This window comes from Pantherophis guttatus, chromosome 3 (genome assembly GCF_059756535.1).
Source record: "Pantherophis guttatus breed Tessera chromosome 3, ASM5975653v1, whole genome shotgun sequence".
NCBI classification, from domain to species: Eukaryota; Metazoa; Chordata; class Lepidosauria; order Squamata; family Colubridae; genus Pantherophis; species Pantherophis guttatus.
In genome coordinates this window covers 51,611,228-51,638,944 of record NC_142065.1, presented here as the reverse complement: position 1 = coordinate 51,638,944, position 27,717 = coordinate 51,611,228, and the positions used below count along the sequence as shown (strand labels likewise).

The 27,717-nt window shown below is 37.6% G+C and overlaps 1 protein-coding gene across 2 annotated transcripts in view; it reads left to right on the top strand.

Moving 5' to 3' along the window:
* Positions 1–27,717, top strand: part of ITPR3 (inositol 1,4,5-trisphosphate receptor type 3) — a 124,542-nt gene that overhangs the window by 85,674 nt on the left and 11,151 nt on the right. Inside the window, exons 33-52 of one of the 2 annotated variants that reach the window (XM_087889568.1) lie at positions 603–728; positions 1,457–1,577; positions 2,221–2,405; positions 3,704–3,852; positions 4,330–4,438; positions 4,798–4,888; positions 6,159–6,328; positions 7,632–7,806; positions 11,247–11,374; positions 11,964–12,164; positions 12,374–12,484; positions 13,428–13,523; positions 15,479–15,580; positions 16,403–16,489; positions 19,922–20,032; positions 22,283–22,475; positions 24,166–24,291; positions 24,941–25,113; positions 25,724–25,888; positions 26,558–26,750. In XM_087889568.1, the coding sequence (XP_087745694.1) occupies positions 603–728; positions 1,457–1,577; positions 2,221–2,405; positions 3,704–3,852; positions 4,330–4,438; positions 4,798–4,888; positions 6,159–6,328; positions 7,632–7,806; positions 11,247–11,374; positions 11,964–12,164; positions 12,374–12,484; positions 13,428–13,523; positions 15,479–15,580; positions 16,403–16,489; positions 19,922–20,032; positions 22,283–22,475; positions 24,166–24,291; positions 24,941–25,113; positions 25,724–25,888; positions 26,558–26,750 (2,812 nt within the window). Of the gene's footprint in view, positions 1–602; positions 729–1,456; positions 1,578–2,220; positions 2,406–3,703; positions 3,853–4,329; positions 4,439–4,797; positions 4,889–6,158; positions 6,329–7,631; positions 7,807–11,186; positions 11,375–11,963; positions 12,165–12,373; positions 12,485–13,427; positions 13,524–15,478; positions 15,581–16,402; positions 16,490–19,921; positions 20,033–22,282; positions 22,476–24,165; positions 24,292–24,940; positions 25,114–25,723; positions 25,889–26,557; positions 26,751–27,717 lie in introns of both variants that reach the window. The other variant, XM_034414644.3, reaches the window with a different exon arrangement.

Genomic DNA, 27,717 nt, shown 5'->3' with positions numbered 1-27,717 from the left:
GACCGTGGCTTTCCTCTTACAGGGAAACAAAGCAATATCCTCTGGTTATGTGTACTATCTTACAAAGAGGTTGGTCATGACAACTAGCTATTCTAATGCAGTAAACCTTTGAATATTAAAATTTGAAGCCTACCGACACAGTTGCCATCATCATGCCATGCTTGTGAAGTCCTTCTCTCTGCTGTTGGACAACGGAATGCCATTCTTTGAACAAGATAATGTTTTATTACATTGTCTATTAGGATCACAGGTTACACACATTTGTTCCTGCTTGGCAGAAGGCACAGCCCTGGGAACTCTCTGCCAAGGTTTGCTATTCAGAGAAGATTGATGCCATACAGTAGACAAAAAGCTCCTCCTGTGCTCATTGCACTGTGGAACTGCTCAGCTATCTGAATGAACTAATCCGTGGTTAAGAGTTGTAACATTGTGAACTGCAAAAGCTCATCTCTGCCAACCAATGATTAGGATGCATGAAAGGCAATTCTGTCACACCCACAGCCTCCCCCTGCAGCATGGGACTAATGATAGGATAGAGCTGCTGTAAGGATAATGAGCAGATGCTTAATGTTGTTCAAATTTTGGTTTATTTCTTCCTTCAGGTATGCAAGAAACGTGAAAAGCGCTTGTCAGATTCTGCTTTGGAGAAATATGTGCTGACTGTGGTGCTGGACACAATCAATGCATTCTTCAGCTCCCCTTTCTCTGAGAACAGCACTTCCCTACAGGTACAATTGAAACCTTACAATGGTTGAATCTATTTTCCATTTCCTTTTGTAAGTAAGAATAATTGTTTGAAATATAATAGAACATGTCCACTCCTGATAACTCTGAAATATGACATCTGTCGACAATACTAAATTGCTACATGTTTCTTTTTTGATGAAAAAAGAACCTGAGAAGCAGAATAATCTTCACATTCACTAATATATAGACTTTTAAAATCTTTTGATCTTAGTTTTAGAACGGTAATTTGTAATTGAGTTGATCCCAGATTCTGTTTAAAGTGCTAATTTAACAATTGTCACTCTTAAGATGTTATTAGATGATAAAACAGGATGAGTGAGAGGGTGAATCCATAACTGGATATCTCAGCTTACTTGTTTTTAAATAACGATAGCTAATTAGATCAATACAAAAAGTGTTAATCTTTTCCCTTGTGCCATTTTTCCCATTCAGGTTTTGCCTTTCTCTTGTGTCATTAGTGACTTCTTCACTAGAGGAAAATATCTTGGACTGGGACAAATTAATTGCCAGTTAACCCTCCCAGAGTGGGGCAAAGTATTAATTGCCTGAATATTATTTCAGACCTGAGTCATGTCCCATATCACAATTGCATTTTTTAAAAAATGTTGTGGGTCTTGTAGACTTATCTCTTTGCACCCTGGGTGGAGCTGCAATGGAAATAAAAGCAGGATTTCAGCAGAGGTCCTTAAATGTTTCCTCTCTCTTTCAGACACACCAGACTATTGTGGTGCAGCTCCTCCAATCTACCATGAGACTTTTGGAATGTCCTTGGCTGCAGCAGCAGCAAAAGAGTTCAGTGGAAACTTGTATTCGCACATTGGCTATGGTTGGTAAGGAGCAACACCTATTCATCGCTTTGGAATGAGGCAGGGCAGACTTCAGGCCTTCAGGATCTTTCTGAGATCCACCAGCAGAAGCTGCTTCAAAAGGCATAGATTTGATTACAGAATAATAATTAATTAATAGATTAATAATAATCAATAATCATCATAACAATCATAATAATCAAGTCCCCATCTTCTTGTCATTTCAGCTGTATAAAATGGAGAGTGGGAGTTATTTTATGGTTGCCATTGTAAAACACATTAACACGCACTGCAGCCATCAAAAGTTGCTTAAATGGGTGGCATAAAAACTGTAATAAATAAATAAATAAATATATAAATATAAGGAAAGCAGGCCAAATGTTTTGTCCATCCTTGAATAATACAGTTTACAAGTGAGGAAAGAATGGCAAATTCCTGTATTATATAGCAGATTAAAAATTGTGAGAATTCTCTGAGTATGCAATTAACACTGTATACAGTACGATGTGACCTTCATTTTGGGGGTGTGATCTTTATTTTATATAGTTTGGTAGAATGACCAAGGTTGTTGTGTAGTGTCCAATTTACTGTTTGAACCCAATATCATCCTTGTCATCAGTACTATACTTAAAATATTTTCCTCAATAGAAATGTTTTATTTTTTTAGCGAAAAGCCGGTCCATTGCCTTACCCATGGATTTGGATGCCCATGTCAGCTCCCTGCTAAACAGCAGTTTGATTAGCAATGCCCAAAGGAACGCTTCCAACTATAAGACAGCATCCCGTACTTTCCCTCGGGTTTCAGCTACAACCAATCAGTGGGACTACAAGAACATCATTGAGAAGCTGCAGGTACAAACTCCTACTGGTTTTGAGGGACCACTATATGCTTCTCTCTTAATCAGGCATCTCTTAAAAACAAGAATTTAAATGACCCTATTCTGACCCAGCTCCCCAAACACGACAAACCCTCTGTATTTAAATCAATGATTCCTTTATTAGGAGTGCCAGCAGCCCCGACAAAAAATGTTTCTCTCTCAACGCAGGCTAACAATTCTGTCCGGCAGGGAGATGAATAGTTGTCTGCCACATCTATTCATCTCCGCCCCCTGCCTTTTATCCCCAGAGCTAGGGTGGGGCTTCGCTAACAATGGTGGCTCTTCCGTCCCAAGGATCAGCCCACAGATTTCCACTGCTCTCCTCTCCTCTGCCTTCTGCGCATCTGCACATCAGGCACTGGGTCCAGCTGTTCCTCCTCTTCCTCATCAGCCACCTCCAGACCTGGGGGCTGTTGACTCTCCATCTGAGGGCTGACGGACAGCCCAGGCTCTGCCTCTGTCTCTCTCTCTGACAACTCCATTCCCTCTTCCCCCTTGGAGCTCTCAGGTTGCCTAGATGCTGACCCTGACTCCCATGCCTCCTCATTTGATTTGGCTGCTGGAGGGGACAGGGGCCAACAGGGGCCGACAGGGCACAACAGATCCTCTGGAGTAACTCAAATTCTATACTTCTGTACTCCAGAAGCTTGGATAATTTGTGTATATTCCCCGGGAATTTGGGTTGCAATGTGCTGGAGCTCTGATTGATTGATGGGTTGACATTTTATTATTGTATTATTTATGGTTGTTTGTTGGTGTACATACGTATATTGTAGTTTTGTATTTTTATTGTTAGGCTTTGTTTCTGCTTTTTTTTAAAGCTAGTGGTTCTCAACCTGTGGTCTACAGACCCCTCAGGGGTTGCAATGTCATCACAGGGGCTCCACAAAGGCTTGAATAAATGTTATGATTTAAATCTTGAGTTAAGTCTTGATGGTCCATGGCTATAGTCTGTGGTCACAAAAGGTCACAAAGGTATTTAAAGGGTGGTGTGGTGGTGGTGTGGTGTGGAGAAAAAAGGTTGAGAACATGGTTTTAAGCCTTTCAGAATACCTTGGTTGAGTTGAGTAGTCATATCAATGTTTTAAATAAATAAATAAAATTTAGCATACTCTGGCTTACTTTGTGTATCTGTTTTGCTTCCACTTATTTGGAGAGAGGCACTTCTAAGAGCTTTACATTGTTTTACAGGGTAATCTCAGGATCACAAAACACTAGTTTGAATTAACAAATAAATAATAGCTCAACACTGAAAATGCTATGCCATTACAGGACATTATCAATGCCTTAGAGGAGCGCTTGCAACCTCTGGTTGAAGCTGAACTCTCAGTCCTGGTGGATGTCCTGCACTGTCCAGAACTACTTTTCATGGAAGGGACTGAGGCCTATCAACGTTGTGAAAGTGGTGGCTTTCTCTCTAAGTAAGTAGGTTCTCTAGCTATAGAAAAATGTAGACTTTGAGGAACACTCCCAACTTGTGTCATTATTGCTCATAAAAGTTTTGTGAGACAAGGGCCTATTTGTTGATTTATTGAATTGGAGCCTTCAGCTGTATGCTCCTACTGATCCAGTTACAGCAATCAAGTTAGATTATATCAAATAACCATTTCAAGTTTATATTGAACAGATGTCATGCCATAATTTATGGCAATCAGGAATCATCTCCTGAAAAACAGGAGTCAGAAGAACAGAGAAAAAGTACAGGGCATATACTGGGAAGAGGCATAAATAGATTTTAGAACTTGGCAGAGCTGAGACAATTATATTAATGTGCCCGTTTAAGTAAAGAATCCAGACTATTTCTTAACACAGCTAGTTTTATCTGTGGTGGAATGAATACTGTATTTCTGTGTAGCAGGATTATGGTTTGAATTCATTTTTAAAAAATCATCATCTAGGTTAATCCAACACACTAAAGACCTGATGGCAACTGAAGAGAAGCTTTGCATCAAAGTATTGAGGACGCTGCAGCAAATGCTGGTGAAAAGGAACAAATACGGAGACAGGGTGAGTAGTTAAGAATGCTTATTTTTACCTAAATATGAGGTCTATTTGCCAAATATGTTTCTTATTCTTTATTGTGTTTTCTGAAAATGCTTGAGTCTTCTCTTAATCAAAGCTCTTTATGATAAATCATTCGAACTTTGCAGGATATACATTCTGATGCCCTCTTTTCTGACCATCAGTGAACAACGAAACTTTTAAGAGGAGGACAGTGGCTTTCCTGTGTGTACTGCCTCCAGAAACAAGTTCTATGCACTTGATTAACTTGTCCTTCATGCATTTATGTCCAAGAATCAAATTCTTTAGAAAAAACATTCAGCAAAAAAACATATGATTGACCAAGTTTCTTTTTTTAATGCTAGGGCAATACATTGAGGAAAATGCTTCTGGCTAATTACTTGCAGACCAAAAAAACTGGCTCCAAAGGTGAAATTGTTGACTCTTCTGGTATTGGTAAGTGGTGAACCAGTATTAAATTATATCTTCTCTCATTTCTTCTTTGCGTTCCTTATACATATATCTTCAACTACTGGGGTTTTTTTTGCTACTTAACTGTCATCATCTTTATCATTTTACCCATTGCTTATTCACTGCAGGATGAAGGCCTCTTCCGCATGTTTCCAACCAATAAGGTCTTGAACTTTCTTTTGCCAATTGGCAAAATAAACTGTATGCAGCTGATATTGAATAATTTTTCCAAGGTTTTTTTTTTTTAAGTAAACATATGTTTATTAACTAGATGTATATCCTATCTTTCCTCCGGGAGGTCAAGCTGGTGTACATAGCATTTTCTCCCACAGATTTTCTCTATTAGAAAAACCCTGTATGGTAACTTGATCTGAGAGATAATAATTAGCCTAAAGTCACTCAGTAAACTTCCATAACTGAGGATGGACACAGTGAGATGGGTAACATATTAACTTAATAAAGTAATAAATATCCCTGGTCCTAATCACACCTTAATCACTGATATATTGCATTCTATTTATTCTGATTATTGATCCTTCTACCTCATGTTTGCATTGAATGTTAAAGATTATATTTGGGGTCTTTTGTGTGCAAAACATATGTTGTAATGCTGAGATATCAAGGGCTGCATAAGGATTTCCCCCATTGCAAGTTTACTCTCGGAACTATTTGTGGTCACACAGAGGACAGACTGAAAGCTAAAGCAACTATTATTGCAAATAAACTTTATGAATGCAAATTGTTTTTAGGTTACTACTTAGGTGGCTAATAATGTACTCCTAATACAGTTTAATTGAGGGCCAGTTTAGTTTAAGTGTTGGACTAGAAATTGGGACATTGTGTTCTAGTATTCCCTTAGGCCCAGAAGCCGGGAGACAATGTATTTTAGTGATCCCTTAGGCCCAGAAGCTAACTGGATGATTTTGGTTTAGACACTGTCAGTCCAGTTCACCTTTCTGGGTTGTTACTGTGGAGAAAATAAAAAGTGGGAGTATTAAGGGCAACACTTTAATGTGTATAAATAAAGATGGGATGTCACATCTAATAATTGTATTAGTGATTTTGCTTTTTTTTTTTTTTTTGCTTGAATGGTTATATATGCTGCCTGAGACAAAGAGTTAATGAAACATAATATTTGCATATCCAAGGGAGATACATTACCCAGTACATCAGCTTTTCTCCCCTTACTAATTTGGCTATATATTTTAAACTTGTTGAATGGCCTCCTTTCTCCTTAATGTGTGTTTGCATACAGGACAAGACCAGGACTGGTCAGTCATTGCTGCTGTTCAGTGCCGACTGGACAGAGAAGGGGCTACCAAACTGGTGTCTGACCTTATCATGAACACCAAAAATGAGAAGATTTTTCAGGAGAGCATTCGCTTGGCTATTCGACTGCTTGATGGTGGCAACACAGAGATACAGGTATTGCATTTATTTCCATTATGGTTCTGGTGCATTGCAAATTCAGAATAACTTATAATGCCACTCCCTAAGTGTGCGATATAGCATCTCATCCAACACTTAAATCAAATGTTTTTTATTGCATCCGTCAGAAATGTAACTGCATAATTCATTTTCCCAAATAACATGTGCTCCCTCTGCTGGCTTCTTTAGGGCTTGCTAGGACAAATTCAACATTTTCTATTTTGTTCTTTATTTTGGAAAAGAAAGTATGTCCGGCTGATTATATCTATTGGTTCTATTATAAACATATTCATGTATTTAAAGGATAATAAAGTACTTTTCCTATTCCATAATGAATTGCCATACCACTAAGATTTCAAAACAGCATTTTCTGAGGAAATACGGTGATGAGACATAATATTATTTATATGCTAAATTTTACAGTGAGCACTAGACCGCCAAGTATTAATTCAACATGATTGTTGTACCAGGAGGAATACATGTTCTTTTGCTATTCAAAGAGACAGTTCATCATAATATGAAATGTGACCTGCATATCTGCACCCTGAGTATGAATCAGTGTACTGTATTTACTTCCTGGTTGATAATATGCCAGCAATAGGATGTTGCCTTACAAATGTAATCTCTGTGGCAGAGATCTTAGCTAGAATATAGTGGAAATGCTTGGGTGAACCATGCTTTCATTGGGCTTGTGGCACACTGGCAAAATATGCCCAAACTGACTGGTACTATCCTTATCATTACTAAGGAATGCTGCACATAGCACAGTTGGCAACCCAGTTTGTACATTTTCTGGCTTACTAAAATAATTACCTGAAAGTCTCAATTTACTGAAGCCTTGATGTTAACATCAATGTGGAGCTTAACATCTATGGGCCCACTTGGTGATGATCTGAGAAAATGTGGAGAATTATAATAATAATAATAACTTTATTGTACATGTATACACAGCATACCTATACAATGAAATTCACTTAACACCCAAAGACCAGGTCCAACACACATAACAATCCCCAAACACACTCCCATCCACCACGAATTCCCCACCCCTAAACCACCCAAACATCCACACAACAGATCAAGTAATGCTGTCCAACAGCTCACTGATGGTGGCCCTTTAGTTCATTGTTGAGTGCAATTATAGCTCTGGAATAAAAACTATTTAGAAAACGTGTGGTCCCAGTTTTAATTATCAAATGCCCTCCTAATGTTTTAAATTGTGAGATCAACACATTTGGATGTACCCAGTTTGGGAAAGGATAATCATTGCACCCGTTTTTCCTCTTTTGCCTCTCTGAAGAAATCTTTTTATAACTTGATGACCAGTGATAAGAAGTCAGAAAAGTTCTTTAAAGTTGTTCATGACCGGATGAAGAAGGCACAGCAAGAAGTTAAGTCCACCGTGACAGTGAATATGAGTGATATTGGCAACAAGCCTAGAGAAGACAAGGAGTCTCCTGATCACAACAGCAAAGGTATGTGAGAAGTGTGGTGTTTGATCTGACAGTCTGGCTCAGGAAGCCTTAAGTCTGTCTGAATCTGTAACTATCTCTGAGCATTTCTTAGCCCCATAACAATTAATCCTTGGATTTCAAAATTGGAGAGCAATAATGATTTCTTTTTTTTCTTTTTCTTTTTCTTTTTTTTAATAAAAGGTTTTTATTTTCTGATCAAACAAGTATACAATATAAACAATCATTCAAACTATTATCAAGAAAAAGAAAAAAAAAATCAATCCTTGGTAAACTCAATCTTCAACCCCTCCTCACCACCCCCCACCCCCGACTTCCCAGAACAAAAACAGGGCATAGATTTCACCAAACATTCGCTAAAATAAACTAGCTAACTGCAAGATTTAATAACTCCCAAGACCCCTTAACTCCCCTTTTACAATTTCATCAACCTCCCTTTTTATAGACTCAAAGTAGCATGTAATCCAATAACTCTAAGAGTTTTAAAACCATTAACAAATATTAAACATTCAAACCTAAAAACATTTTCCCCCTCCTACTTTTCTCAAAGTTCAGATATTTTGAAATCTCATAACAAAAAATAAACCTTAGATATTCACTAATTAAATTTCTACATTTTTTAAATTTCTAAATTTCCCCCCTTCATTATTCCTCCCTCCAACTTTTAAAATTTTTAAAAGATAATCATCAACATAATTAACCATTAGTACATAAACTAGAAAACCAAAAAGGATTAATCAACCATTAATGCATCATATTTAAAAATCAATATTTAACTTTATACTTTTTCCCCCTCAGTAGTTATAAGACCTAAAACATAATCATTTTAACCATAAGTAGAACAACCGCAAAGCCAAAAGAAAAGGTTAATCTTCCATTCTTGCTTTCTTATTTTGAAATCTCATAACAAAAAATAAACTTTAGGTATTCACTAATTAAATTTCTACATTTTTTAAGTTTCTAAATTTCCCCCCTTCATTATTCCTCCCTCCAACTTTTAAAATTTTGAAAGATAATCATCAACATAATTAACTATTAATACATAAACTAGAAAACCAAAAAGGATTAATCAACCATTAATACATCATATTTAAAAATCAATATTTAACTTTATACTTTTCCCCCCTCAGTAGTTATAACACCTAAAACATAATCATTTTTAACCATGAGTAGAACAACTACAAAGCCAAAAGAAAAGGTTAATCTTCCATTCTTGCTTTCTTTTTATATTTTTTCCAGTCTTTCTGCATCCCTCCTACTTCTATTTTGAGGAGGTTTTTCATTTTAATTTGAGGTTGATATAACTGCAAAGATTGTCCCCTTTTTGAGAAAATTTCCTCTGATTTAGAGCCCCCAAATCGCCTCTTCTTGCTTATATAAATCAGTTCATTCCTTCGTCTGTAAAACCAAAGTTTGTCAAGAGTTTGTAAAAAAAAGTTCAGTTGTTTCTTTTCTATTAAATGTATAAATGCCACTGGCAAATCTCCTTCATCTTCTGAAACTTCGAAAGTCTGGTCATTTACTACTTTTTTCCAAACCAAGTCATAATTTTGAAAGATTCTATCAATTTTTCCGAAAAGAGCAGAGAATAAGCTCGAAAATTCTTGAGAAGATTCTTCCACCCTCTCTGCTGCAATCAGAATATCTCCTGAATTGTCATCATGCTCCGTAGTTATTTTTGTCTCCTCAGTCATTTCTGTTGTTATCCCTTTAAGAATTGCTATTTGATTACTTATAGCTGCAGTATGATTATGCATGGCTTCTTTTATAAATTCTGTAAATTCTGCATCAAAATCCTTATAACTCTGTAAATCAGACAACTGTTTCGTTTCTGACACCTCCAAATAGCTTCTAGCACTTTCAGGATCTTCTTTCTTAGAAGCCATTTTATTTTAAAAAGATTTTCTTTCTTCCCACAACCATAAAATCATAAAGTCAGAGCCATTCTTTTGAGCAGCTTTCAGCAATTTCTTTATAAATCACCAAACGAAATAATCTTTTCCCAAACAGCTCTTCAAAATCTATTCCAGCAACTTAAAGCCAGTCTCTGAGCACGAGTCTATTAGCGAAGACTTTCCTTTCTAACTTTCAGTTTTAAAATCGCAACAAAGAAACGCCATCTTAACTTCCAGCTCAGAAAATCCAATTAGAAACATTGTATCCCCGGAGTTAAGTATTATACTTGCAAAAAGCTTGTCCTCCTGCTTCTGTTCCGCCTGCTTTTTTGAAATCATTTAATCTTCTGTTTGACAGCAGAAATTGGACGCAACGCCTAGCTCTGTAAAAAAGAACAGAGTCCCCCCGGATCCGGAGCTTCAGTGGGCTGAACGGGGAGCTCTCACCCTCCTAACCCCTGGAATTAATCCAGGGGTTTTCAGGGAGCTCTACCCTCACCCACCTGCTCTCCTCCCCTTCTTTTCCCGAAGGGGAGATTTTCAAGTCGTTTGACAGCTGATTAACGCTGTCAGAACGGCTCAACGGAATCACGGGGGCGGCGGTCTAAAAAGACCGTCAATGGCGCTGCGGAGCCAACCCGGAAGTCCCAATAATGATTTCTTAAGTAATATCTCAGAGGTGAAATCCAGCAAGTTCTGACAGATTCTGGAGAACCGGTAGCGAAAATTTTGAGTAGTTTGGAGAACTGACAAATACCACCTCTGGCTGGCCCCAGAGTGGGGTGGGAATGGAGATTTTGCAATATCCTTCCCCAGGCGAGGAGGGAATGGAGATTTTGAAGTAACCTTCCCCTGGAGTGGGGTGGGAATGGAGATTTTGCAATATCCTTTCCCTGCCATGCCCACCAAGCCACGCCCACAGAACTGGTAGGGAAAAAATTTGGATTTCACCCCTGTATTATCTGCCCTGAATTTTATTAACATTCTCTTTTCCATTTTTATCGATAGTGTTTTTCTTTTAGGTATTCAGAAAATGTAAGGTGTACTTGGATATTGCTAGTTTAGCATCTTTAGTTCCTGAAAACCAAATCACAGCTTTGCTTGAAAAACTGCTGTAGCAGTATAGGCTGACAATAACATCTAATTATTGTGTGTGTGGATTATCGGTGATATAATTATTGTCAGCCTGAAACACTTTCCGAGTTCAATTTCCCAGTACCTATTAGGCTTTGGATAATGGATAAATACATCTTGTATCTCTGCATTACATAGTTTAAAGAGGTTTGTTTAGTGAAGTGTCAGAGGAATGGTTTGTTTGTCTTCGACACAATTTAAAGAGGCCTGCTTTCTTACAGGAAGAAGAGTAAACAGGGATACATGCTGATAGGGCTTCCTTTAAAGAGTTGGGCAGAATACATCTTGGTTTAGTGTTTTTAGATAAATATAGCAGCTTGCATGCTGGCAAATGATCAGAGTTCTTGTTTGCAGGACGAGTAACAACTTTTATGTTGCCTAATGCACCATCATCCCGTTATGCAATGGGTGTAGGCTTCCATTCAGCCCATGATGCAAGAGACAGAAATCAGAATAACGAAATGAGTATGTCAGTCTTGATCATGGAGCCAATTCTTCGCTTCCTGCAACTGCTGTGTGAAAACCACAACCGGGATCTCCAGGTAGGTGTTCTGCAGAGAATAGGGTGTCATGGTTAGGTTAACTTCTGGTAACCCCAATGATTTGATAACTTTAGCAGGAGTGTCTAATTACCAGTTGTTTAGTTGGAGCAGTAAGTAATGTATAGGTAATCCTCACTTAATGACCCTAATTAGGACTGGCAACTCTGCCACTAGTTCAGAATCGCAGTGTATCTATCACTCTAGGCTCCATACTCCTAGAGATCTTCTATCTCTTCCCATTGCAAAAATGCCTATTTACAACACAGTTCTTTCAGCAGTCCCAAAAAGGCTCCACATCCTTTGCACTATTTAGGTGACCCTGAGGGCAGAGATAAACCTCCACGTGGCCTCAACAACTCTCAGAAAGAATGCTAACGACCAGATAACTGCAAGGAATATAAATCCTTCCATTCCCCACCATTCAGTCAGAACTGAAGAAGCTTCTTGGCTGAGAAGCGAAACAGCTTCAAGGAAAAACAAAGAAAGTCCAGTTGCCTCTTGAAAAAGCACCTTTGGGATAACCATGACCTGGATGACTGAGAATCTCCATAAACATTTGCCTGTTAACATTTTACTCTATAACTTACAGAACTTTCTCCGCTGCCAGAATAATAAGACCAACTACAATTTGGTGTGTGAAACACTGCAATTTCTGGATATTATGTGTGGGAGCACTACAGGACGGCTGGGTTTACTGGGGCTTTATATCAATGAGTACAATGTTGCCCTCATTACTCAGACTTTGGAGACACTGACAGAATATTGCCAAGGACCCTGCCATGAGAACCAGGTACTGTCATCCTACTTGTGTATAAAATACATTGATTCTTAATGAAAGAAATTAATTGTCCAGGAAGAGAGTGAACTGGCTTTGATTTCTTGCTCAAGATGCTGAACAAGACATTAGTGTTTTCAGTAATTTCTGACCATCTGGAATGGGGATTTTGAGGCAGTAATGAGTTGCAAGCCATTTGGATAACTCCATATATTAATCCACAGAGCTGCATTGTGACCCATGAGTCGAATGGCATCGATATAATCACAGCCCTGATCCTCAATGACATCAGTCCGCTCTGCAAATATAGAATGGATTTGGTTCTTCATCTGAAGGTAAATGGGGCAACAAGACATACATTTATGGGGTGGGGAAGGATGAAGGACATAGCAAGGAATACGTTTCCATATTCTGTGATCATGGGATTAGATAGAACTAGCTTTTTATATCAAGTATGGAGATGCTTGTTTCCCTTTTTATTTACCGTACGTATTTATTCATATGCTTTTATCCGAATATAAATTAGAAGCAGGCTATGAGTGTGAAGAGGTGATAAAATAATGTGAACACATAAAACCATTCTTCTGTCTAATGCAGAATTATTTCCTTACATTTTTAATAAGGTTCAGCCCTTATTCTCCTTTCTAACAGGAGAGACCATATATTTAACCAAGGACCACATACAAGTAGTCCTTGACTTAACAACTATTTGTTTACTGATCGTTCAAAGTTACAATGGCACTGAAAAAAGTGAGTTTATGACCATTTTTCACATGACTGTTAGAGCTCCCCCATGGTCATGTGATCAAAATTCAGACCCTCAACAACTGGCTCATTTTGATGACGGTTGCAGTGTCCCAGGGTCATGTGACCTTCTGACAAGCAAAGTCAATGGGGAAGCCAGATTCACTTAACAGCCGTGTTACTAACCTCACAACTGCAACGGTTCACTTAACAACTGTGGCAAGAAAGGTTGTAAAACGGGGCAAAAGTCACTTAGCAACTGTTTTGCTTGGTAATGGAAATTTGGGGCTCAGTTGTGGTCATAAGTCAAGGATTACCTGTATAGTACATGCTCTGTCATTGAAGTTTGGCATTTATGTAAAGGCTTTGCAGGAGTTTTGTCTAGACTTGACCTTCATGTGCTGATTCAGAATTTGTACTACAAAGTACCATAATGAAAGAAAGGCAATTTTTAAAAAAACTGAATAGGTTGCGATGGATTATTTCATGTGCTTTCCATGTGCTTTCAATACATATCTGCTGTCTTTTTATCAGGATAATGCCTCCAAACTTTTGCTAGCTCTGATGGAGAGCAGGCACGATAGTGAGAATGCTGAGCGGATTCTCATCAGCCTCCGTCCCCAGGAATTGGTAAGGAAGATAAGGGGGTTTAGGAATGTTGGTATTCATGGTTTTTGCAATTTTGCTATTTTTTAAAAAAATGGAAGATACCTGGAGTTCATTGAAGACTCTTGAGAAAGTTAAAAAATCAACAGGAATATAATTCCTTAGCAGAATTTCGTATTTCTTTGTGTACAATATTGTTAACAATTTTTTGACTTTTCCCAAAGGTGCTTTTTCAAGAGATAATTAGACTTTCTGTTTTTTCTCTGAAGACGTTTCACTTCTCATCCAAGAAGCTTCTTTAACTCTGACTGGATGGTGGGGAATGGAAGGATTTATACTCCTCCTTTTTCTTCAAAGAAAAACCCAGAAAGTCCAGTTGCCTCTTGAAAAAGCACCGTTAGGACAATCATGACCTGGATGACTGAGAATCTCCATAGACATTTAGCTATGCATTTTGAGATGAGCACCCTTCAAATGGTGCGGGAATATGAACGGATTTTCAGAAAAATTGTAGAGTGCAGGAACCATTTGCTCTTCCGTTTGAGATACAGACAACACAGACTCATCCTAACAGCCTGCACCTGTGTTCAACAGTAAAGGGGCACAGGGCAGAAAACATCCTGCAGAAAGCAGAGCTCCAACTTCTCAATGGAAAAAGAAGTATAAATTTTTCCATTCTCCACCATCCAGTCAGAACTGAAGAAGCTTCTTGGATGAGAAGCGAAACATCTTCAAAGAAAAACCAGAAAGTCCAGTTGCCTCTTAAAAAAGCACCTTTGAGACAACCATGACTGAGAATCTCCATAGAAATTTTTTGACTCATTAGAGCTGCATGGTTGCTATTAATTGTTTGGTTAAAGATGGCATCTAAAAATTGGAATGGGGGCACCTTTTCATTCTTAGAGATATTTATTATACCAGACTGAAGTAAACCCTCATAGTTGTGTTTCAATATCAACCTTCATTGTGATAGAAGGGTACACTCTCATTGAGAACTTTTTAAATCATGTCAGCCTTTTTTTTTTTTCATTGACAAATTCAACTGAAAATCTAAGAGATTTATCAACCATAGTGAACTTATGGTACTGTTTCAGCTAATTCAAGAATAAGGGTGTTAAAAGTATTTGGGATACTAGAAAAACCTATCATAGATTTCATTTCAAATAAAATATATGATCTGTTGAAACATAGGTGACTATATAATTTATGCTACTAATATCTGTTTTAAAATATTTTCCATCTCAAAAGTTTCATGCTATTATACATATTTTGAAGGAGTATATGAAATTTGAATATTTAGAAAATAATCAATTACTATGAGAAAAAGTCACATGAAAAATAAAGATGTTATTGCTTTATTTTTACAAAATCATAGAATATTATGCAATTCTGAAAAAACAGATTAATGATTAAATAATATACATGAAGCTGGCATGGAGCACATTTGGACTCATTTATACATCCCTCATTTATACATACGTCTCCGTGATCATGTGGCCGGCATGACTAAACGCCAAAGGTGCACGGAACATTGTTACCTTCCCACCAAAGGTGGTCCCTATTTTTCTACTTGCATTTTTTATGTGCTTTCGAACTGCTAGGTTGGCAGAAGCTGGGACAAGTAATGGGAACTCACCCCGTTACATGGCACTAGGGATTCGAACCGCTGAACTGCCGACCTTTCAATCGACAAGCTCAGCGTCATAGCCACTGAGCCACCACATCCCCCCACTATAAGACCTCTGCAAGTTCTAATCAGGTCTAATTTCTTTCATCTGAAAATTTTAGTATTTTTAAACGAGAAAAATGTTTTTATTTAGATTGAACTGAAATTCATATAATATCAAATCCCATAGTAAATTGTAGGTCTATGCTTATATGACTACTTTACCATACATTGTTACATCCTGTTTAGAAGAAGTCATTACAGTACAGTCCTCTCTGCACCCAATTTTGATTTTCTGTACCTTATTTTGCAGGTCGATGTCATTAAGAAAGCTTACCTTGAAGAAGAGGAATGTGAAAACTCTGAGGTTTCTCCTCGGGAAGTTGGACACAACATCTATATTTTGGCCTTACAGGTATCATAGATTTATTTATTACTTACTATAAATTTCTCTCTCTCTTGTTGTGCTGTAGTGCTTTGGTATGATAAATTAGAAAGGGGTCTTTCTCCCACATTTATTACATTGAATGGCCTGGACAGATTAATTAAATTTTTAATTAAAGCCATCATAGGAAAATTTTTAGCTTCATTTGCAATTTGGCTAGTGCTTCAATTTCGATCAATAGATAAGTTGTAATTTACTTTCTTTAGAAAGAAAGGGGTTGGGAGTTCTTGTTTTCCTTCAGCTTCCCCAAATGATTGATCATTAAGTGTTGAATATATAACCCTTCCTAAATATTTACTCATACTATGACAGTTTTTTTTTTGGATAATTATGTTCTGTTGTGTTGTCTTGTAATCTTATCTCATAATCCTCATTATTCAGCAAAGAACAGGGATGTAACTTACTCAGGTAGATGTAGTTGTCACAGCATAGAAAAGAAAAAGAAAAAAAGCAAGTGGGGCTTTTATTTGTTTATATGAGCTCCAAGTACAACTCACTCCACAATGAGAAATACCTGGGGAAAGTCATTATCCTATTGTAATTATCATGCCTAAATCATCCTTAGAATCCAGTGGAAGGTTAACAATTAAATTGGACATGGTTTAAATGAACAGCCCATATAACTTGAGCCCATGTTTTAGGTAGAGAATTGGCATAGTTGATTGCAATGTAATGCAGTAATTTTGGAAATTTAAGATTCAGTTCAAGGAAGTTTAAAAAAATATAGAGAGACAACGATCAAGTTCTCATACCATTGTTAATCTGCATATGTGGTTTGTCTTTATATTTTAGCTTTCTCGACACAATAAGCATCTTCAGCATCTCTTAAAGCCTGTGAAACGAATTCAGGAGGAAGAGGAAGAAGGAATCTCTTCTATGGTATTTGAATGGCTTGAATGTTTGTTTGTTTGTTTGTTTATTTATTTATTTATTTATTTATTTATTTTTTAAATTTGATTTATATGCCGCCCTTCTCCGGAGACTCAGGGCGGCTTACAATGTGTTAAGCAATAGCCTTCATACTTTTGTATATTTATACAAAGTCAGCTTATTGCCCCCACAAACTGGGTCCTCAATTTAGAAAGGATGGAAGGCTGAGTCAACCTTGAGCCTGGGGAGATTCGAACTTGCAGTAATTGCAGGCAGCTGAATGTTAATAACAGGCTATTAGTCTGCTGCACCGCCAGGCTCTTATTTATTTATTATTTATTTATTGGTTCGATTTATATGCCGCCCTTTTCCAGAGACTCAGGGTGGCTTACAATGCGTTAAGCAATAGCCTTCATACTTTTGTATATACCTCCTTAGTAGGGCTTTGCCCCCCCCCCAAGTGGTGTTCTTTTTTATACAAAGTCAGCTTATTGCCCACACAAACCGGGTCCTTATTTTACCTACCTCGAAAGGATGGAAGCCTGAGTCAACCTTGAGCCTGGTGAGATTTGAACTTGCAGTAATTGCAGGCAGCTGGTGTTACTTAACAGTGCTTTAATCTGCTGCGCCACCAAGGCTCTTTTCCCATTAAATGTTTAATGTTCCCATTAAAAAGGGGGATGACTAGGAAATACTATTTGGATATTGTGTCAATCCCTGTGTGACAGAGTCCATTGGCCTTCCCCCATATTTGGAGAGGATAAAGACCATCTGTTTCAATCATCATTTGTGATGATGGAATCAAAGACACCAATTAATTGAGATACTTACGGTTACATTACATACATAAATATGTTATGCTGGAGAGCAAAACTATTACTATCATAATGTTTGCAAACAGTCCTTTTATGAGAAAACAGAAAGATAATTTTTTGAGATTAAAAGTGCCCACCCTCTGGAACAACATTCCCCCAAAGATCAGGATGGTCCCCTCTCTCTTTGGGTTCCAGAGACCTTTGAAAACCTGGCTTTGGTGTCAGGTCTGGCTTTGAGGTTTTATTATTTGTTTCAGGCTCCTATTTTGTTGATTTTCTTGTTTGGTTTCATTTTAGTTATTTATAATTTTAGTTTGGGCCATTTGCCTGGTTATATGTTTTTAGCTGTTTTTATATTTCTTTCTAGTTGTATACTGCTCAGATTCCACCAGAATTGGGCAACCAATAAAATTAAATAATAAGATACCTTTAACATCATCAAATAACAACATCATCAAAACCAGAGCTGTTCCTACTGGGTATCCTGCCAGAAAAAATTAGCAAAGAAAATATTTATTTGATTATACATGTAATAACAGCTGCAAGGATTGTTTATGCACAACATTGGAAAGCAGAGAAAATACCTTTGGAAGGAGAAGTAATTAAAAATTTTTTAGATTGTGCAGAAATGAATAGAGTGACTTTGATGATTAAAGAAAGAGAAGATTCAGAATATTTTAAGATATGGAATCAATTCTACTATTGGTTAGAAAAGAGATACAAATAAGTAAATTAATAGTTATTTATAAAAATGCTATAATCAGAATATTTTGTTAGTGATGAATTGTTGTAATTGATTGGATGAGAATGAAGACAAAAGAAATAACAAAAAGAAGAATGATTGGAGATAACATCGAGATGTCACATGGAAGGAATGACTGATGTATTAAATGAATGTTTGTTTAAAAAATAAAAAACTTTTTTTTTAAAAAAAATAACAACATTAGTCTATCCCAGTTATTTGGGAAGAACTCAATAGCTGGATAAAAATATCAAATTCACTCTAAACATCTGATTGTTTGATTATCTGTAATAATAATAGCAGCAGAATGAGTGGTATATTGAGGAAAAAGAGAGTATAGAAAAAAGGTAGGGACTTTGGGAAAAATAAACAAGAAGGAAGGAAATAGGGCTGTGAAGCTTAGATAGTTTTCAAGTATACTATAGGGACGTGAAAATATTGCATTATTTATGGAGCTAGATGATGAATTTGTGACACTTTTTGTGATTGTTTTTATGGTTTTGCTATTTCATATAATGTGATATAGTTACTGTATATCTGTTAGAGGCTTACTTTTTTAAAAAAAGTATGGATTAACTCAATTATGAGAATAGGATTGGAAGGACGCTGTATGAAATAGGCTGTGAATTCTACAATTAGTAGCTGAGGCAAATAATAGCATAATACAATAAAATTGCACTTGCAATTTAGGGCAAAGAAGAGGTGAGAGGAGAATTGGTTCTGCCTCTCTAGTGGTTAGAGGAAAGTGGGTGGGCAAAGCAGTTCTGAAAACTTAGCCTCATATCTAAAAGCATTAATTTTCTTGAAATCAGGCTCCATTTCTTATTTCCAATATAGTGCAGTATAACTTTACACTAGTTAATACATTAGATAAAGTTCTCCCTTCCATAGAACGTTTTGGAATTCTTCTAAAGCCTGGATCTTGGAGTCAAAGGATATTAGTTAAGGGGGAAGGGGAAAAGTTGAATTTTCAGAATCAACCGTAGTTTATAGAGAGGATGCAGTAAAGCAAGGAAAACCATGAACTGGATCATTTAGAGCAATCTTTATTAGTGATTAGTGGGGCTGACAATGACCCTATAATTCACTTTGACTTGCCTCTTAAGTATTGGCAATTTTCCTTTCTAACAAGAAAAATGGATCCTATCTCTATGTGAAAACAACCGTGAACTTGGCTTCTTTCTCTTACAACAATGCCATATTATTTGCTACAGTGGAACTTGCAGGTCTGTGATGAATTCTTCCTGTATATTTCCATTGTCATCAGTATTTAAGTATGGGCAATCTTTCATGAAAAGCCCTTGTTTATAATATGAGTGAAGTCATATTCTAGTGACTCCATATGGATGCTACGGTCAGAAGATCAGAAGAGCTGCAAAATTCTATATTGATGGCTTTACTGAATACTTTTACATTCTTGTCTCACTTTCATAGGGCACAACACTTTCTTGCTTCTTTGGATATGACTTCATGTAGAAACATCCCTATAATTAAACTAACTCACCCTTTATCTTCAGAGATAGAAAATCAATTGCTTTGTGTTCAGTCTGTTGTTCACATAGCTTAGGTCCAAGACCATGATCACTATTCATTGTAAATCCATTTCTTTTGGGATTCATGATTTATAATTTACAGATTATTACTCTTTGGCTTTAATTACTGTGACAAATTGAAGAGCTGTCTCTCACTGGAAGCACAAGCTCTGTTTACTCTTTATTAATTATATTTTTCTCCAATCTTTCCCCAAAGCCTTTCATTTTTTAGTAAATATGAGAAAATGTACTGTTAATTATAATTGAATACAATTCCCTTGGGTTTTAAAATTGATTTCTGAGTTAATATAAATTATAAATATAAATTATTTTTTCCTTTGCTTTCTTGCAGCTTATTTTGCACAACAAGCAACTGACCCAGATGCTGAAATCGACAACTCCTGTCCAAGAGGAAGAGGAAGATCCATTAGCTTATTATGAGAAACACACATCCCAGATAGAGGTGAAATTCACTTTTCCCGAACTTGCTCTATATATAATTAGGGTTTTTTTTTAATGTCTGGAAGCCTGATTTGCTTTAAGATTACTGAAATTATATATAATATCAGCTTCCCTTATCTAATAACATATAGCTGGTCAACCTATCAATGGAGTTTAACAAGCAGCCTTTCTGTAGCAATTCTGTCCACCATTTGCTTGGCTCTTGCAATATCAAAGAAAATAAATGGCAGTACAGAATTAAAATGAACTACTGTTCACAGAGATGTTGTGAACTTATATGTGGGAATTCTAAATTCTGTATTTGTTGGTGGCCAAGAAACATATTATCTTTTCATACCAGGTACAGAATATTAATTTCAATATTGCAATCCCCATTAAGTGAAGAAATTGATTCCGACCTGTGTAAGGTCATATTACATTAACATTATTGCAGGACTTTTATCTTTGCACTGCTTATAAAGTCCTCACTTCTTTCTGCTCAGTTATTTTCTCTGAAACCCCATATTCCCCTTCTAATGTATCTCAGAATATCTTCAGGGAGTACGTTCAAAGGGCTGGAGCGCCAATAGAAAAAGTTGTACCAACTGAACTAAGGCAAACTTTCTTGGATGATATTAATGTGAAGGATTAATATAGAAAGAGGAATTATCTTAAAAGGGCTGAACTTAAGCTGTCAAGGGCTTTAAAGATAATGTCCAGCACTTTGTATTTTACCTGGAAAAGAATTGACAATGCAGTGTTTTTAGAATATGTGTAAATGGCTTATTTCATTTGGTCATCTCCCAAGATCAGTCTGGCTTCTGAGCTTTGTATTGACTTAAGTTTCTGAAAGGCAGCCCCACAAAAGGTACAGTACAATAGTGAAGTTATCAGCATGGGAACTACAGTTTTAAGATCATTCAGTAGCTTTCAGAAAAGGATGCAGTTGGCATATCAGCCAAAGATGATAAAGGGTACTTCTGCCTATTGCCTTAGTCTGAAAAACCAGAAAGAGATTCAGTTGAGAAGAATTTCCAAGTACTTTTTATGGGAGAATGTAATTGCATTCACAATAGGCAGGTCTATGACTACTTTAGAATTATGGCCTGTTTCACTGAGCACCACCATGTTTTATTATCCCTCATCCAGCCCATAACCGACTGTAGGAAGTTATTCAAAAATTCTAGAAACAAGATGCATCTTGAGATATTAACTTAGATCAGTGATGGTTAACCTTTTTGCTGTCGCGTGCCAAAAGCGGGGGGAGCATGGTGGGGGTCTCTCTCGCGTGTGCCCACATCCATAATTCAATGCATCCCAGCTCCCCCCCCCGGTGCATGTGGGTGCGACCCCACCCTCCCACTCTTGGCACGCAATAGCACGGTGGGCCAGGTTGGCCCATTTTTCGCCCTTCCCAGGCTCCCCAGGCTTTCTAGGAACCTGAGGCGGGCAAAAATGGCCTTCCCCATCCCCCTGGAGGCCGGAAATGGTCCATTTCCTGGCTTCTGGTGGGCCCGAAAGGCCCGAAAATCAGATGGCACGCATGCACACTGGAGCTGAGCTAGGGCAACGCTTGCGTGCCCACAGATATGGCTCCACGTGCCACCTGTGGCACGCGTGCCATAGGTTCGCCATCACGGATTTAGATCTTTAATGTCGAATGATAACATAATGATAAACAAATGAGTTCAACTGTTTATCTGACAGAATTCCCAAGAAATTCAGCTGGAATACTATGTCCCTAAGGCTTTGCACTAGTACAGAGCATAGGATAATATTGCCACAGTGGCTAGCAACAGATACTGCAATATAATAGTGAGCATGGCCGCATACCAGAGGTGGGTTTCAGCAGGTTCTGACCAGTTCTGGAGAACCGGTAGTGGAAATTTTGAGTAGTTCAGAGAACCGGTAGTAAAAATTCTGACTGGCCCCACCCCCTTCTATTCTCTGCCACCCGAGTCCCAGCTGATTGAGAGGAAATGGGGATTTTGCAGTAACTTTCCCCTGGAGTGGGGTGGGAATGGAGATTTTACAGTATCCTTCCCCTGCCATGCCCACCAAGCCACGCCCACCCAAGCCACGCCCACAGAACTGGTAATAAAAAAATTTGAAACCCACCACTGGCGCATACATGCACACACACATGCACACATGTACGGACACGCATACTGAGCCATCAGAATGGACTTGGTTAGAAATGTAGGTCATTTGCAAAAAAATTAAGTCTAAGAATTGCAGGAGAAATATAACTTAAAACTCCGTTTTTCTCTAGATTGTACGCTTGGATCGAAGTATGGAACAGATTATCTTTCCAGTGCCTAACATCTGCCAGTTCCTGACCAAAGAGACAAAAAACCGTCTGTTTACTACTACAGAGCAGGATGAGCAGGGCAGCAAAGTCAGTGATTTTTTTGAGCAGTCATCCTTTCTCCACAATGAAATGGAATGGCAGAGGAAACTGCGCAGTAAGTCTGGAAAAAGGCAATGAGATTCCTCCTTCAGATGGGAATTTGGAGAGCACCAAACTACATGTTGGCTTAGTTCCTGCAGCATTATGCAGCATCTGTCAAGTAGAAATACCACTGAAACCTCTCTTTTTCTGACTTTGAACCCGAAGTGTTGAAGTCTTGTATACTGTGCCCCAATTCAAACAAAAATTTTCATTTCATGCAGTCCATCACAGGTTACAATTGCTGAGAAATTGGCAGCTTTCTATTGGCTGGTTTTTGATAGGTTTAGGGAAAATTTGGAAAACAATTTAGACTTTGGGTGGGAATTTTCTGACCAATTTGGAAAGTTGCTGTCTAAAGCAGGGGTGAAATCTAAAATTTGTTACTACTGGTTCTGTGGGCGTGGCTTGGTGGGGGGGTAATGTAACTGGGTGGGTGTGGCCAACTTTTTTTTTTTTTTTACTTTTAAAAGCATTTTTTCTACAACCTTAAGAGGTTGCAAAAATGCTTTTAGAAGCTTCTGATGATCAGGCAAGTCAGCTGGGATCGCCAGAGGTTTTTAAAGGCATTTTTTCCCCTACAAACTTTTCGGCCGAAAGGGTTGCAGAAAAAAATGCTTTTAAAAGCCTCTGACAATCCCAACTGAGCCAAGCAATCAACAGAGGCTTTTTTTTTTTAACGTTTAAAAGCATTTTTTCGGCCGAAGAGGTTGATGATCACGCAGCTCAGCTGAGCATGGGGAGGGAGGGGGCACAGGGATTTTTGCTACCGGTTCTCTGAACCACCTGCCGCCATCGCTACTGGATTGGGCGATCCGGTCCGAACAGGGAGCATTTCACTCCTGGTCTAAAGAGAGATGGCATTAAGATGTGCCACCATTCAGCAGCATCTGCATTGGTATCCATGAGGGCAGATTGACGATAGCAGTGTGCATTGTGGCAGTGCAAGCCCTATCCATTTTGTACGTGCCTCATTATGTTGCATTCAGATCCCCAAAAGGAGTGTGCAGCCTAACAGTGTGACCTTTTTTTCATTTTGATGAAAACAAAAAAAACCTTCTATATCACAATCCTGGCATACAATCATTTCCTTCCATATTTATTGCTAATTCTGAATTGCCTCCCTGCTTATTCAGCTTTCTTTAATATGTTTGCTGGCCTTGAAATATCGAAAGTAGAACTAATAGCCTGGGAACGTTTCCAAAATAAGACATTCCATGAATATGAGGGAAAGGCTGGGTAGCCAGCTCACTAATACTAGAAAATCTAATTAAATTATGCCGATTTTCTTTTAAACGCTTAGTCAGTGCTAGCAGCCCTTTCCAATCCCGCAACAACGGCATGGCATCATCAGGTTTTGTAATTTTGTGCTGCCTGCTTTGGTTGATTGTGTGTCCCTTTAAGCATTGATATATGAATGCAGTGTTCCACAGATGATAAAGGCAGCAGAAATAAAATGAAGACATAATGCTTGTTCAGCTGCGTTTGCTGCATTACCCTGTGTTTTGATAAACTCACGTATGACAGCATTTGGAAATTGTGTCCCACTTTCAGGCAATTGATGCTGTTTGTAATTGAGTTGAGGAAACAAATATATTGATCCCTGGCCTGGTGAATATTTGCAATAAGATTGCTAGAACTCTGGGGAAGCTTGTACTGCTACTTAGAAGCATGATATTTACTTAGCTTTGCCTCTGTTTCCATAGGCAATAGATTGATGTACTGGTTCTCTCGCAGAATGACGCTTTGGGGAAGTATTTCCTTCAATCTGGCTGTCTTCATAAACATCATCATCGCTTTTTTCTACCCTTATGTTGAGGCCTCCTCAATGGGTAAGTATTCACTCTTGCTTGACTTTTTTTTTAACCTCTACTCTTGCCATTCACAGATTCCTTTGCAGAGACCCTGAACACTGGTATCCTCTTATACCAATTGTAATGTAGTCTTTCTTTTGACAACCATTATGCATTTGCCCCTGAACTTTGCAGGAATACAATTCTTCAGAAGTAGCCTTTCTGCAAAATTAACACGTCATTGGTTAGCCTGCTTCCTAGTAAGAGCTGCTGTTCCATTCAGATGATATGCAGATTTCTAAAACAAAGGTGTCATTTTCACTTCAGGGGGTGCTTTGCTGGCAACATCCTTAGTGAGCTAAGGATGAAAACAGTATAAATACATTGAGACTCCTGAATCAGGACATGGTCTATTTAATACAATTCAGTGATGCCGTTGTACATAATTAGAGCTATACAGTAAGGCATTGATATCTTCGTTGCCTATCAGTATTGCTAGTCATGCAGGTGCAGTTTACCTGCACAGTTCTGCTCAAACCACTTTTTGCATTCGGTGCTTGATAACTGGCTGACTTCTCTGACAATTAATGATCAGGAAAAGCCACCATGTGTTGTTATTTTCAGCTATAAGAGTGCTATGTTATTAATAAATACTATAAATATTTGAGTTTGTCTCTTAATTTTCTAGGATTGCTGGATTCCCCATTGATTCCCTTGCTTTCCTGGTTTTTAATCTGCTTTTCCATCATGGCTCTGTTTACTCAGCGCTATGGCCTCCGACCACTCCTAGTGGCCCTGATTTTACGATGCATATATCATCTAGGCATCGGCCTCACTCTGAACATACTGGGAGCTCTCAATGTAAGTCAATTAGTTACCCAGAAATCAGGCATAGGTTAGAATGCTTATTGATGTCCAGAAGTTCTCTTGAACTCAATAGGATGTATTTCTAGATAGACATGTTATGGGAGATAGACATAGATGGGAGATAAAGATAGAGTTTTGGCCCATTTTATGACTGTGCTTGCCACATCCGTTAAAGGAATGATTGCTCTTGTTAAGTGAATTTGGCTTCCTCATTGACCTGCCTTGTCAGAAGGTCACAAAAGGTGATTACATGACCTGGGGATACAGCAGCCGTCATAAATATGAACCAGTTGCCAAGCATCCAAATTTTGATCACATGACCATGGGGATGCTACAAGAGTTGTAAAGTGTGAAAAATAGTCATAAGTCACTTTTTTCAGTGCCGTTGTAACTTTGAATAGTCACTAAACAAACTGTTGTTAAGTCAAGAACCACCTTACACATATGTCAGGGATCAGTCATAGAATTAAGATATTTCTTTGTGGACAAATGAAAAAGATTAAAAATACAAGTAGATTTATATTAGAGTTAATTAAAAACAGTACAGCATCATATTAACGCAATATTTTCCCTCAACTATATCTGTCTTGTGATTGTTTTGCAGCTGACAAATAAGATCGTATTTGTAGTAAGCTTTGTTGGCAATCGTGGGACATTCATCCGAGGATATAAAGCCATGATCATGGACATGGAATTTCTTTATCATGTTGCCTATATCTTGACCAGCGTCTTGGGACTTTTTGTACATGAACTTTTCTACAGCATCTTGGTACAATAATCTTATCATCATAGTCATTAATGAAAAAATATGATTTTGTTTTTCTTGCTTTTTCTTACTCGGCATTTTGTCTACTTTTGTGGGTGTCTGCAATTTTATAAGTTGCCTAAGAAGAAATATAATTTAGAGTCTCCACAAATTTAGCAGACAGAACCTAACATTTGTTCATGATTTGGGAAATTGAAAGATATTTTCAGAGTTACACAGTGTATTTATCAATATAATGGGAATGTTGATACTCACAAGAATGTACTACAGCTACTCAATCTTAAATTTATTTGTATGTTTGTTTGTCAAATTTATACAGCTGCCCATCTCATATGATGTGATCCTGGACAGTGTACAATAAAGTCTACTATTAAAACTACAGAACTAATATTAAAACCAATTTAAATCAATTAAACAAAAACATGGATTAAAAACAAGATCACAAGAAAGAAAATATTGCAGGATTTTGTGAGAGAAATATTACATATAATACAACCAATACATGGGCTCCCTATTAATACCCAGTCTTGCTGAAAAAAAGAAAATATTTTGAGTGTTTTCCAGAAGGCCAGTGGGGTGAAATTCTGGGAATAAAACTTACAGAACTAGAACAATATTTTATAGTCCTTGTTCTTTTTGTATTGATTTGACCTAGGAAAATTTCTTTTTCAGCTATTTGACTTGATCTATCGTGAGGAGACTTTATTCAATGTTATCAAAAGTGTGACACGGAATGGACGTTCAATTTTACTGACAGCTCTTCTGGCCCTCATCCTTGTCTACCTCTTCTCCATTGTCGGCTTCCTCTTTCTAAAAGATGACTTCATTCTGGAAGTAGACCCACTGCCCAACATCAGATCTAAAGGTTTGTTCTCCTACTTACATAAAGTATCCCCCTTTCCATCCTGAAGTTCTGATCAACTTGAAGAGGACAACATATTTTACAGTTACCGTGAAGTGGTTCTTTCTGTTTTGGTATTTAGAGAGGTTATTTATTTATTTGTCCACCCATCTGTTTATGTATAAGATTTATCTGACTGCCTGAAACCATCTGGGCTCTAGGTGGCTTAGAGAGATTTAGGTATTAAGAACAGATTAAAATCAGAAAATTTGAAAATATTACAAACCAAAAAATTTATCAGAATGTAAACATGTCATCACTCTATTACAATCAATCTCCAAAAACCTGCTGGAAGAGCCATGTTTTCACTTGCCCCTAGAAGTCATGAGGAAGAGATCCCTACACATTTCATGGGGCAAGCTATTCCAGAGGGCAGGAGCTGCTACCGAGTTAGTTTGCTGTCAGTCTGCCTCCTATTTTACCTCCTGGTAGGAAGCAACCTTCAGGAGAGGTTTCCCAATTGTCTAAATAGAATAGACTAATAGAGAAATGAGTTAATTTCTCCTATTTTGCAGGAAGTCAAAATATATATGGTCCATGTTTCATTGTTTAGTATTTCTGGACTTCATCTAAGCTTGAGACATATTAGAAAATATATACATGCTGTATATAGCCATCATACCATTCATTTTCAGGGCAGGAAACATGTAGAGCACAGAGAGATTAGAAATAGTAATAAAAAGGAGGGCATGAGAAAAAAAAGAAGTATAGCTAAAATTTTATTTACAGCAAAAATGTTCCATACTTTTTCCATTCCATTCCATTTCATCTCATATTATTCCACACTATTCTATAAGCATACCACCCTTCCATATCTTTCCAGCCTTATAAACAAAACTTGTTTCCAGTCTATCCAAATCCATTTAGCCATACGTTTTTAAGTCTTTCCTTTTCCTTTGACTCATTTATTTTTCCTTCCTATATTTGTTTT